Genomic DNA, 13,307 nt, shown 5'->3' with positions numbered 1-13,307 from the left:
TCTTGTATGTCACAATTTACCCTTGTTTCATGCTTAATTTTACATTTTGCACAGATTATTGTTACATGATGGGTTTGTTTGTTCTTTGTTTTTTTTTGTGTCTACAAAAACTATAATAAAAATACATTAAAAAGAACTAAGCAAAAATGTTATTGAGCTTTAATTTTGTGCTAGATTTTGAGCCTGTTATGCTGAGATGAAATGGGAATCAATGGTTAGAAAAAACAAGTACAGAACATTGCCAATTCATACAATAAAATGGGATGATTTTCAAATTGGTCCCATACAGTTTTATTACGGTTACTGTCCAGGGTCCTGAACTCACTAGCTCGGTGCGGTATTGGGCAGGTGATAAAGCGCGGCCCATCTTAACACACGAGAACGGAGTCAAGGTTGATCAAGTCCTGGAAATAAAAGACAAAAATCTTTGTTTCCGCTCATTAGATAATAAACTCTATCCGGTATCCCTGATAACGATAATAGATTCGACATCATCCCACACAGAATGTCTCCATGTCGAGGTCGTCCACCCGCCCACAGTGAGTGTTTGTGTGTGTGTGTGTGTGCGTGTGTGTGTGTTTGTGTGCGTGTGTGTTGCTCAGGGTGGAGCAGACATCTCTGATGGCGTTGAGTGGGGCGGAATCCGCGGTACTGCTCGCGTCTCCAGACTCGTTTCTCCCGGAAGTGGGTGGTTAAGTCGCCACTCGGTCACTGCTGGCTAACGAGCGATCGCTGGGATGAAGGAGAGTCGGGGACATTCTTGGGGCTGACAGATATCCGACGACACAGTTGTGAGATTTCATTTTTAACCAGTTAGTTGCGGTATATCCGCAGAAATCCACCACAAACGCTCGCAAAAAAGGCTCAGACACCCCGCCGCCAAGATGATGGAAGAAATTGACAGATTTCAAGTGCCGACTGAGGCGGAGATGCAGCCTTTTGTAAGTTAAACTAACGTTAGATTGACTCTTTAATGACCGATTAAAACGCAAATGTTGTATGTTTTCTGTTTGAATAACGATTCGATGCGCGAATTGTAGCTCAATAATATCAACAACCAACGACTCAGTGGATTATTTCGGGCTTCTCGTGTTGCGTCATCATAGACCGTTATGTTTTATATAAACAATAGCAAATATCTTATCTTATTTCCTGTGAGAGCTCGATGATGTAGCTCGTGTTTTTGCTAGCTAATGTAACGTGAAGGATGCTACAGTGATGCTGCGCACTGAGACTGCTTGTCTCCCTGCATCGAAAACAACATCCGCTTCATTTTTGTAACGATAACGTCAACTCAGCCTGTCCGTTTACTTCTCTTTGTTTCTAACGTAATTTTGTCTGTAACATTAATTTGAAAAATATAAACATTGCGTAATGTTACTCCAATCTCGTAAAGGCCTTCGCCGTCTTGGACTGCTACATCATGCAGAATACGTGCTGTGGTACCTGAATGATGTCCATACCCGCCACCCATCCCAAATTCATCAATAATTCTCAAGAAAATCGCCGGCTTTGTTTAAAGGGACGTGCGTATAGTCCAAATTTAACCCATGACCCATACCGCAGATATGTCTTCTAGATGCTTCTGGTGTGGGTTTGCTCCAGAAGCCAGATATTACATTGGATATGAAGTGGAGACCTGAACTGTTTATTATACTGACATGAACAAAATGTCCCAATGATCTAAAATTCAAATACTATTAATAATAGCTTAATAACAATACATTAAAGTCTTGACAAAATATGGCAGAAGTATAAAAGAGCCTGAAAGGTAAATTGACAATGTTATGTAATGTAATGTCATCCATGCAAAAACTTATTTTGGATGGATGTGAACCCATTCTTGCTTGGTATAGCTAGCTTGGTGCATAATATACTACTGTACAATCATTAATATTGTATAATAATTATATAATATAATAATGTTATATATTACATTATATTTGTATTAAATAAATGATAGACACTACAATGTACAGGGTGTCACACTTAAAATATTTATTTTCTCCATTTTTATTATATGAGAAAAGGAAGGAAGGTCATGACATGTTTAAGGGTAACACTCTTTTTTTGTGCTCTGCATTTAACCCATTCAAGTGCATACACACAGCAGGAATACACATACTAATAAGCTTGTGCTTCATCTCACTCCATTTTTGACCATGCTGAAATGTATTTTGTTAATGATATTTTGTATGATATTTCTGTTAGAAAATAAATAAATCAAATCAAAAATCATACCCCATACACTGTGAACACACACCCAGAGCAGCGAGCAACCATTGTTTTCGGTAGCATTTGCTCATATTAAGTTCTTGTAAGGTTTAAATTGCTCATTGTTTTTGATTCCTTACTTATTTGAAATTGGCAAATTGCATTTTTCGATTCTGATTTTGTGTTTCCTTTCACATGAATCCCAAAGTGTAGAATAAGCTGACAGAAATCAAACAGTAGAAAGAAAGTGACGTTTTACACGTCCTCATTGATGAGAGCAAAGCTGAAGAATGTACATCACAGAACAATGACTTAATCAATAAAAGTCCTGACAGTTCTATCTTTTTTCCTGCTCTTTTCCTTCAGGATCCAGCATCATCGACTACATCAGAGGCAGACTCAGATACCAGAGAGAGTGAACCTGCCACACTCAACTACAAACCCTCTCCTCTCCATATGAAGATAGGTGAGTTGTGGGTTAGCCTATACTCAGAATACTAATGTTATTGTGTAATTATTTGTATATAATATGATTAAATTATGAATTATGAATACTTTTACTTTTTACTTTTTTTTTCTCTGTACAGACAAACAGAGAGAGCTGGTAAGGAAAGGATCACTGAAAAATGGAAATGCTGGAAGCCCTGTCAATCAACAACCTAAGAAAAATAATGTGATGGCTAGAACAAGGTACAAACAAGACAAATGATGGATATCTAAGAATAAAAGAATCATTTTTAAATTTAAAAAAGGCAAGGCACATTTGTTCACTCGTATGTCATTCCAAATCCATCATACGCTCATTGTAAACAATGTTTAAAGTTCTAAAAGAGGAAGTGCGATTTTGCAGCGCATCTAGTGTGCAACCCCCTTACCACTTTATAATAAAAGAGGTCAAATAAAATATATAATTTACAGCCAAGCCCAAAATTATTCATTCCCCTGGGGTATGGATAATTTCTGGCTTAACTGTATATATGGAAAAAAAAAACACGACTTGAATTAACATTTAAACACTCATCAGCTATCATTGCTAACATGTAAGCCAGCATGTTTTGAGTGAATAAGACTTTCTATGAAGGACAAGAAATCTCTCATATTTTATATTTGATTTGGTTACATTATTTAAATATTATCTTAATCTGTATTGGGCGACGCAGTGGCGCAGTGGGTAGCACGTTCGCCTCACAGCAAGAACGTTCGAACCTCGGCTCAGGTGGGGTTTCTGTGTGAAGTTTGCATGTTCTCCCTGTGTTCGCGTGGGTTTCCTCCGGGTGCTCCGGTTTCCCCCACAGTCCAAAAACATGTGGTACAGGTGAATTGGGTAGGCTAAATTGTCCGCAGTGTATGTGTGTGTGTGAATGAGTGTATGTGAATGTTTCCCAGAGATGGGTTGCGGCTGGAAGGGCATCCGCTGTGTAAAAAACTTGCTGGATAAGTTGGCGGTTCAATCCGCTGTGGCGACCCCAGATTATTAAAGGGACTAAGCCGACAAGAAAATGAATGAATAATCTGTATTCCCAAACTTGAACGAAAGTTTTTTGGGTTTGCCATGAAAGTTTGGGTTTGAACTGTCATGAAAGTGAGTAAACGATGACAATATTGATTTAAGGGCAAACTAAATAAAAACAACAGTATTATATAATCATTTAAATCTACAATTTGACCCAAATTAAATAAGTTTTTACCTGTCTCACTTTTCTTACAATAAAGTAAATTCCTTTGGCAATTGACCAATTAGGCTACAACCCAAAATTAAAAAAGTAGTGATTTCTAATTTTACTTTGACTTGTATTTCCATATAGACCAGTGGTTCTCAAACTGTGGTACGTGTACCAGTAGTGGTACACAGGCTTCCTTCTAGTGGTACGCGGAGGAATGAAATATGTCATGTACATGCTATATATATTTCAAAATGTATCAAAAATTATGTATATTATATGCCATATATGACATAGCCTATATTTCTGAGGTAATCTGCCACGTTTTTTTTAACTATGCAGAGTTGTAGCTGCTTTACTGGGCCTACTACGCTACTGTATTTCAATACTGCTCATTTTGGTGGTACTTGGAGTGACAATTTTTTTCTGAGGTGGTACTTGATGAAAAAAGTTTGAGAACCACTGATATAGACAATAAAATCTAAAACACGTCTTTAAATTTTGGTTATTGCAACACGTTTCCACTGTGTAATGGTCCATCCCAGATGCCTCCGAGCCCAGAGATGTCGACGGCGCTTCTGGACACTGTTAACATAGGGCTTTCTTTTGGCACAGTACAGTTTAACTGCCATCTGTGGATGTAACTATGTGTTGTGGTACTTGACAAAAGTTTGCCAAAGTATTCCTGAGCCCATGTGGTGATATCACTAATACAGGGCTCGAAATTGTGACCATTTTGGTTGCATATGCGCCCGAAATTTAATATGCCACCTAATAATATATTTGGGAGTATTTGTGCGACTGCACATAATGGTTGTAGTGCGACCTGTTTTTTTTTTTTTTTTTAAAAACATGCTAAATTGGTCTCTGCTGTTATATTGCTTCTTATTAGCTGTTAATCACTCAAGACTTTCCGCTGTCAGATGACAGGGAGCTTTTGTGACTGCGGGTAATGCAAACAGCTGAAGAGTGAAAAGTACACTGAATCTCGATGCGTTGCATTCACTGCTTGTTCAGCGCAAATGTCCGCTAAAATCTAAAATCTAACACTGGACACGCATTGCTAAAGAAGATCGCCTTTACTAAGTTTAAATTGATGCGGCTTGTAACAAAGAACGGTATTGCGCCAGTGGTCATCGGGAGAATCTTGCTTGGCCCCCCTCATATATTGGGTCGGCTGACTCGCCAGACTGAGCATTAAAATAACATAAACCGAAACAAAAACTTTAAAAAGTAAAACTTTTCTTCCTTTTTTTTGTCTGTTCTTCCTTGACATGAATATTATTTTTCTATTTAATTACTGATAACTGCTTTGCAGCTTTCAGCCTTGAATTAAATTATTTATTATAGGCTTTTGTTTGTTTTGTAGCAGAAATATTATTTATTAAATTGACATGCATATAAAAACAAAAGTGTAAAATAAACATTTCTTACTGCAATGCTTTATTTGTGTTTGAGGCAAACCATACATGTATTTTTCATAAAGTAACAGTAGCACTTTTTATAGCAGATAACTCACACTCAAGCACATTCAAGGCAGCATGATAAAAAGAAATGCAATTCACTTTTAGTATTAATGACATCATCGTCATCATTAATATTTTATAATTATTGCACAAATATTAAGTCATCACAGCATTAGTTAGATAGTTGTTTCTGGTTTTTGTTAGTCCTAATTGATGTTGTTTTCAAATACAATAAATCCCTTAATATAACATTTACATCGATGCTCATTCATTTTTGGTGGGTGCTCCAAAATTTTTTTCTGGTGCTCCTACATTTTTTTCTGCTGCTCCTAAATATTTAAAGTTGGGAGCACCGGTGCTACTAAGCAAAAAGTTAATTTCGAGCCCTGCTAATAGATGAATGACAATTCTTGGTGCAGTGCCACCTGAGAGATCGAGATCACTGTAGTTCAGCTTAAGCTTGCGCCCTTGTCCTTCACACACTGAAATTCCTCCAGATTCCTTAAATCTTTCAATTATGTTCTGCAATGTTGAAGGTGAAATATCCAAATGTCTTTTCTATCTTTCTTTAAGAAACTTTGTTATTAAAAAATGTTGGCAAACCGGCAATCCTTTGCCCATCTTTGCCTCAAAAGGACTACCTTTCATGCTGCTATATCTTTCTTAGATGCTGCTTTTGTACCAATTCATGATTACAATCACCTGTTGGCATAACATATTTCAAATCACAACATTTAACCAATTTACCTGATTACTAGTCCTAAATTGCTCCTTCTCCAACTTTTATTGAAATTTGTTGCAGGTCTAAATGACAGAAAATGATGTATATTTACAAATTAAATGAAGTTGACCAGACAAAACATGAAATATTTTTTTACATTTTTACTAGACATTCAATAGAAAAATCTTCTTTTAACAAAAGAAAATGTGTTTACTATTTAGTTACAGGCAAATTGTTAACACTCTTTAATTCTCTATCCATCCAGGCTAGTGGTTCCAAATAAAGGCTATTCTTCTTTAGACCAGAGTCCAGATGAGAAACCTTTAGTTGCTCTAGACACAGACAGGTAAGCTCTTCACTCATCCTGCACTCATTTATTTATGTCCCCATCGGCTCTGGATCTCAAACTAGCTGTCTTCACTTTCACAGCGATGACGACTTTGACATGTCTAGATATTCCTCGTCAGGATACTCGTCAGCCGAGGTGAGGTCTCTAAGGGAACAGGTACCTATGAACTCTGGTTAATGTCCTAAGCCCCCCATACCACAAGCATCATGACACTGGATGTCCTGCTCAAAAATCACCCCAGTCCTTTAAGCTCTGGATTCACTTTTATCCAAAAATGTTAGTTCATCCCAAAATGAAAGTTCTCCTCAAATTACTTATATTTGATTTAGTTCTGGACCTGTAAGGAATTACTTGGGAACCGAAATGTAGATATTTGAGCTAAATCTGTCCCTGTATTAAAGTCTATTCACCCTTAAGTCTTCACAGAGAAATCAAAAACTAAATCCATATGAACTGAGTGGTTTAATCCAAATCTTCTGAAACAAAATCTCTTTAGATGGTGAATATATTTTATTCAAGTAAACAATGTTTATAAGACTTTATTAGTTAATCAAAATGTAATAATTTGCATATCAGTTGTCATGTTAAATTACTGATAACCAAAGAGGAGTATTTATGTCATGACATGACAACTCTCTGAGAGATTTCTTATGATAATGAATACATATTATATGGCAATGTTTATGAGTTTGCTGCTACAGACTTGCTACTGCCATTATATTCCCAGACATAATGTCTAAAAAAACACACTGCTGCTATAAATATAACATACAATTGAAGTCAGAATTATTAGCCCCCCTGAATTATAAGCCCCCTGTTTATTTTCCCCTAATTTCTGTTTAATGGAGAGAAGATTTTTTTCAACACATTTCTAAACATAATAGTTTGAACAACTCATCTCTAATAACTGATTTATTTCATCTTTGCCATGATGACAGTAAATCATATTTTACTAGATATTTTTCAAGACTTCACAGCTTCTTTACAGCTTAAAGTGACATTTAAAGGCTTAACTAGGTTAATTAGGTAACTAGGCAGGTTAGGGTAATTAGGTATGTTAATGTGCAACAATAGCAACAATGAGCCACAGCCATATTACCCTACAGCCCAAGACAGGTTACTCACTGAAGCTAAGCAGGGCTGAGCCTGGTTAGTACCTGGATGGGAGACCACTAGGGAACACCAGGTTGCTGTTGGAAGTGGTGTTAGTGAGGCCAGCAGGGGGCGCTCAACCTGAGGTCTATGTGAGTCCTAATGCCCCAGTAAAAGTGAAGGGGACACTATACTGTCAGTGGGCGCCATCTTTCAGATGAGACGTTAAACCGAGGTCCTGACTTTCTGTGGTCATTAAAAATCCCATGGCACTTCTCGAGAAAGAGAAGGGTTGTAACCTGTGTCCTGGCCAAAGTCCCTCTATCAGCCCATACGATCATGGCCTCCCAATCATCCCCTTCCACCGAACTGGCTCTATCACTGTCTCTCCACTCCACCAATAGCTGGTGTGTGGTGAGCACACTGGCGCCGTTGTCCTGTGGCTGCCTTCGCATCATCCAAGTGGATGCTGCACGCTGGTGGTGGTGTAAAGAGTCCCCCCCTCATGATTGTGAAGCGCTTTGGGTGTATGGCCATACACGATAAATGCGCTATACAAATACACATTACATTTTACATTAGTTTGTTCTGTAGACTATCAAAAAATAAATAAATTAATTAATAAATATTATGTTATATATTATATTAAAAACGATAATAATGGCTTTTATTCTAGCTGAAATAAAAACTAAAAAGGCTTTTTCCAGAAGAAAAAATATTATCAGACATAGTGAAAATTTTCTTGCTCTGTTAAACATCATTTAGAAAATATTTAAAAAATAATAATAAAAAACATTCAAAAGGGGACTAATAATTCTGACTTCAACTGCACTTGTGACCTCCAACAAAGCGGGAGAGCATGAAGACAACACAAGCTAATTAAAGTTGATTATTGTATAAACAACTGTTGCATAAGCAAACATGCATATATATCTGCACAAACCGACTGAGACAGGACAAATGAACACCCCACAAAACGAGCACATCTATCGCCAAAATGCATGTCATATGTGAAAGCAAAGCTGCATGTTTTACTATCTATGTGTGCCTGGGCTACCTTGCGGTATGGCTAAACTATAGTGAACTAGACTATGTATGCCTAGGCTACCTTGCTGATGGGCTTAATGCTAGTGTTAGTGTACTAGACCATGTGCACCTTGGCTAATTTGCAGACCAGCTTAAATTTAGTGAACTAGACAATGTGACTTTGGGCTCACTTAATGTGAACACTCTTCGGCACTCCCAAAGTGAAGTACCAAACATTAAAATAAAAAAACAAAACAAAATCAAATTAACAATGCGAAGAGCAAACTAAATTATTCGGAAACTAAACTTCATAACAATGACTAATGACTAAATTATTAATAATGACTCATTCAAGACGTTCAAAGGAACCGAGACGGTAGAAACAGATCCTGAATCCTGCCTCACTTCACAAACATACAAGCCACAAGAATCACAGAGCAGTCCTTCACAGCTTCAAATGATGTAACGCTCTTAACTGCATGATCGATACGGAAGTGTTTTAGGTTTCCAAAATAAGACAAGACCCAAGACTGCGTTCAGCCCCTGACATCACACACTAGCTGCAAATACTGCACAACAGCATTCATTCAAAAGACGATGAGTTGGTAATCATTGAAGCGGCGTGCTGCCAGACACATTTACCATAGCTAATGGAACATTACTCTTGAAATGGCTGAACGAGTCAAATGTTTAAGCAGCAAGTAAGACATCAGTATCAAAAACCAAACACTGTTTTATAAACCGTTGCTTATATTATTTTAACACACACGAAAGTTAAATACATGGAGCTTCATATGAAACATATAAATGCTCTTTTAAATCATTAAGCAGGCCACAGCACATGGATAAATGTAAAAGGTTATCTTTTCTTACCTTTTGGATGTTCTTTGTGGATGATCCGTCTTGCAGATTGCTAAACCAAACAACACTAAGGTGTTTAAATGTTGAGGAGCAAGCTCATTGGCTGCTGAGCATCCAATCACATGTGGCTTGCAGTTGGAAAGGGCCTATCAGCCTGTGCGGCCAATAGAGCTTCATGAAAGAATTTTGTATCATTGCTACCTGTCATAGATACATTAGATGTCGCCTACCCTGTTGTTGTCCATTGGAAGGAATGCGTCAATAGAGCCGCCATTTTAGTACAGGGTAGCGCTCCTTTGAAATGAATGCGGGACCAAGCTGCAGTGGAAGACTGTGGCCATCTAGAGCCAGAGAATTACACATATATACATACATCTATGATCGGGAGTCTTCCTGGAGGTCAGTATGCTAAATTATTTTTATAAATTACGAAAATTATATTTTACATCACTTTTCTACATTGATGGATAAGTGATAGCACAGGCATTCCTGACAAAAAGCTTGTGTTTGTGTGTATGAAATGTACTATCTACCCTCCTTGTTAGATTCAACCTAATTGGTGTCCTGAAACGCCTCCTCTACTGCTTTCACTTCTCATACTGACGGGGGGAACGATTCATTTGTGAACTCCTTCACAAGCCGACAATAATACAAGTTTTTGGCAGCACAGCATCTCGTTGTCATGTTTCTTTTCGATTGTTTGCTGATTTTATTCAACAAAACTAGCATAAGCTGAGTATTTAGTGTGAGTTGGTGCTACTTTGCCTTATGGTGAATGCAGTAAGTGACTGTATTATCATCAATAACATTTTCCGCATACAGAGATGATCGGAACTCCAACAGCTCCCGCACTACTCTCCATTGGAAATGAATGACTTCCGGTCTGTCACTTGTCGTGTGCAGTGGAAAGGAGGCTTAAGACTTTTTATTTGATAAGAAAAGATTTTGTTCTCTTTGACTCATTGGATGGAAACGTTGCTTTATTCACATGTCTATTATGCAATTTTCCAGTTTTGTGCATAAATTGAATTCGTATTTTTAGATGGCAACACTTCTACTTCTGATGAACAAGATGACATCACATTTTAATATTTCATTGGGTTAAGAAAGCGTCTGAGTTTGCGATATATTTGCCCTACTGCAAAACATTTGCTCCATCTAGATGTGTTAGCAGGTGTGATTGAGCTTTTATTTATGTTGATATATAAATCACAACAGCTTAAATTAAATCTGTTCATCATTTAAAAGGTAAACATATCTCTTCAGAAGACTTGGATTGAGCTTCTTGGTTTGAGTTTTGGGAGGGTTTTATTTACAGCAACATTTATAAGATTTGATAAAAAAGATCTTAAAATCAGTTTGAAAGATAAACAACATGAGAATTTTCATTTCAGGGTGAACTATCCCTTTAAATTTTTCATTATTTTCCTATAAAGGTCACCACTGCTCATCTGTTGTTGCTGTGAGTCATTTCCATGCTGTTGTTCTTGTGTCGTTGAATCATTAAACCAATAAACGTCCTATTGAACCAACCCTGTCGTCTTATTAATCTATCAAATTACCACTGGCAGGAAAAAAAGAAAAAAAATCTCATTAATTGATCTGCTTTATAAGCGGTGGTTACTGCCTCACATGTTGTTGGTTGTTTCCTGCAGCAGATAAACCAGGATCTGAACATCCAGCTGCTGAAAGACGGATACAGGCTGGATGAGATCCCCGATGATGAAGACCTGGACCTTATACCGCCCAAATCCGTCAACTCCACCTGCATGTGCTGCCAGGCCACCTCCTCCACCGCTTGTCAAATCCAGTAAATCCCTTTCATAACCACAGATAACACATCTAATCAATATTACAGAAGGAAATGTACAGTAAACATTATAATGAGCAGGAACATGTGAACACACACACACACACGCGCACACACATTAACTCTTAACATATGATTATTATTGGTTGCTTCCTCCTATGGCAGGATATGCACTGTTTGCTAATGCGCTAGGAGAATCTGCTCACTTTCACCTCCTAGCCGGCATTGTGTTATACTGTACAAGTGAACGTAGAACAAATAAAGCATTCAAGTTGCTTTAATTGTGAATTAAAAAAAAAACTACTCGATGTTCCAGAGAGTTTGAAATAGCTTATCCACTGGATTCTCTGCTTTTATGTTGCACTCATCGCATTAACGTCGTCCTTATGGTAAGATTTGATTTTCGTACGGGTTCTGGTTGGATGTTTGTTGTTCGTGGCTGCTATTGAGGCTAAATTTGGGTCTGTTTCTGTTGAACATTTCTTGCATGTTGGTGCATTGGTACTGCAGCGCTAACGTTAGCCTTGTCTGGCATGCACCTGGACATCACACTCTTTGTTTGGTTTACTCTCTCACCTGTGTGGATTTTGTTGAATCATGTTCGAAACGCCACTTGATATGACATGTGAGAGAAAAGAGTGTACACAGAAACCCATCATTTGGAGTTTTATTTAGCGAGGCTGTTGTTATATTGGTCAGACTTTACAAAAAGGTTTCATTAGCTAATGCTAGTTGATGTATTTATCAACATGAGCTAAGAGAGAACAATACTTGTACAGCATTTGTTAATCATAGTTTAACGTTTACTAATGCAGTATTAATTAACATTAACATTGATGAATGCTGTAATAAATGTATTGTTCGTTGTTTGTTCATGTTGTAAACACATTAAGTAGTACAAGTAATGTGCATTTATATAGCGCATTTGTGTATGACCATACACCCAAAGCGCTTCACAATCATGGAGGGGGGGTGGTCTCTCCACACCACCACCACTGTGCAGCATCTGGAGAGGGAGACCGGAGAGACAGTGATAGAGCCAATTCGATGGATGGGGATGATTGGGAGGCCATGATGAGTATTTGGTCAGGACACCAGGGTTACACCCCTACTCTTTACAACAGAGGTGTCCAAACTCAGTCCTTTACGAGAAGTGCCATGGGATTTGAAATGACCACAGAAAGTCACGACCTCCGTTTTAACGTCTCATCCGATAGATTAGCTTCAGTGAGTTGGGCTGCAGGGTGAAATGGGTATGGCATACAACCTTATTGTAAAGTGTTACTATTATTTTCACAGTAAGCTATCACTAAAGATGATAAATCTCTTACATAAAGACCTTTCTGTTTTTCATAGGTCAATCAATGGGTACGATTTAATCGCTGTTTAGACATTTTGAGGATACTCTTCTGTTTCCTAGACACAGACATGTTGTATAATTAATGCACTTGTTAGCTTTCTTACAATAAGTATTGTTTTATTAAGAATAAATAACACACGAGTAGGCACCAAAGAATGTTGTTGGAATCATTTTACACTGTGCGAAAAAGTCATTTCTAATTTATATCTGATGATCACTGCATTTCACTGGAAATCAGTTCATTATGGGCTGTTTAAATTATAAGCACTGTTTTCTTTCAGCCTTTGGAACTCAACTAAGAATGTTAACGTTGCTAATATGTTCAAATTCCCTGGCCTATCTTTGCATCTATTATTATCAATGAGGAAACTGCATTGTTTGTTTACACACTATATTGTTTTCCAAATCTTCCCCTTTCGTTCAGCTTTAAAAGCCATTTTCTGTGTTCTCTTTACACGCTACACACCATCCTGATCAAGCTGTATCTCAAAAGGCAAGCGATTCTCATTTTAGCTGCTCATGCTCACTTTTTGGTCTGTTTGAACTTTGACTAAAATGTGTAATGATGACCTGATGTATTCAATTCAAAGCGTATTCAAAGGTGAGCATTTGTTGGACAAAAGCTGTGTTTTTATGTTATGACTATGTGAGGAAGTCCATTTATGTATTAACAATGTTGTTATCGGTTTCAGTGATATCAATAAAAGCAGATCTGAATTACACTTTTCTTTGTTTTAATTTACCCTT

At 37.5% G+C, this 13,307-nt stretch overlaps 1 protein-coding gene across 4 annotated transcripts; it reads left to right on the top strand.

Moving 5' to 3' along the window:
* Nucleotides 1-720: 720 nt before the first annotated feature.
* On the top strand, nt 721-13,282 carry fam219ab (family with sequence similarity 219 member Ab). 4 transcript variants are annotated; one of them, XR_012405923.1, is made up of 6 exons: nt 721-941; nt 2,581-2,680; nt 2,802-2,904; nt 6,328-6,408; nt 6,492-7,165; nt 8,307-8,760. XR_012405923.1 is itself a non-coding variant. In XM_005171856.6 (6 exons), the coding sequence occupies exons 1-6, from the start codon at nt 885-887 to the stop codon at nt 11,202-11,204; spliced, it is 552 nt and encodes a 183-aa protein (XP_005171913.1). In that variant the 5' UTR covers nt 721-884; the 3' UTR covers nt 11,205-13,282.
* Nucleotides 13,283-13,307: the final 25 nt, after the last annotated feature.

Source organism: Danio rerio, chromosome 5, assembly GCF_049306965.1.
Source record: "Danio rerio strain Tuebingen ecotype United States chromosome 5, GRCz12tu, whole genome shotgun sequence".
NCBI lineage: Eukaryota > Metazoa > Chordata > Actinopteri > Cypriniformes > Danionidae > Danio > Danio rerio.
This window is presented reverse-complemented; position numbering and strand designations above follow the sequence as displayed.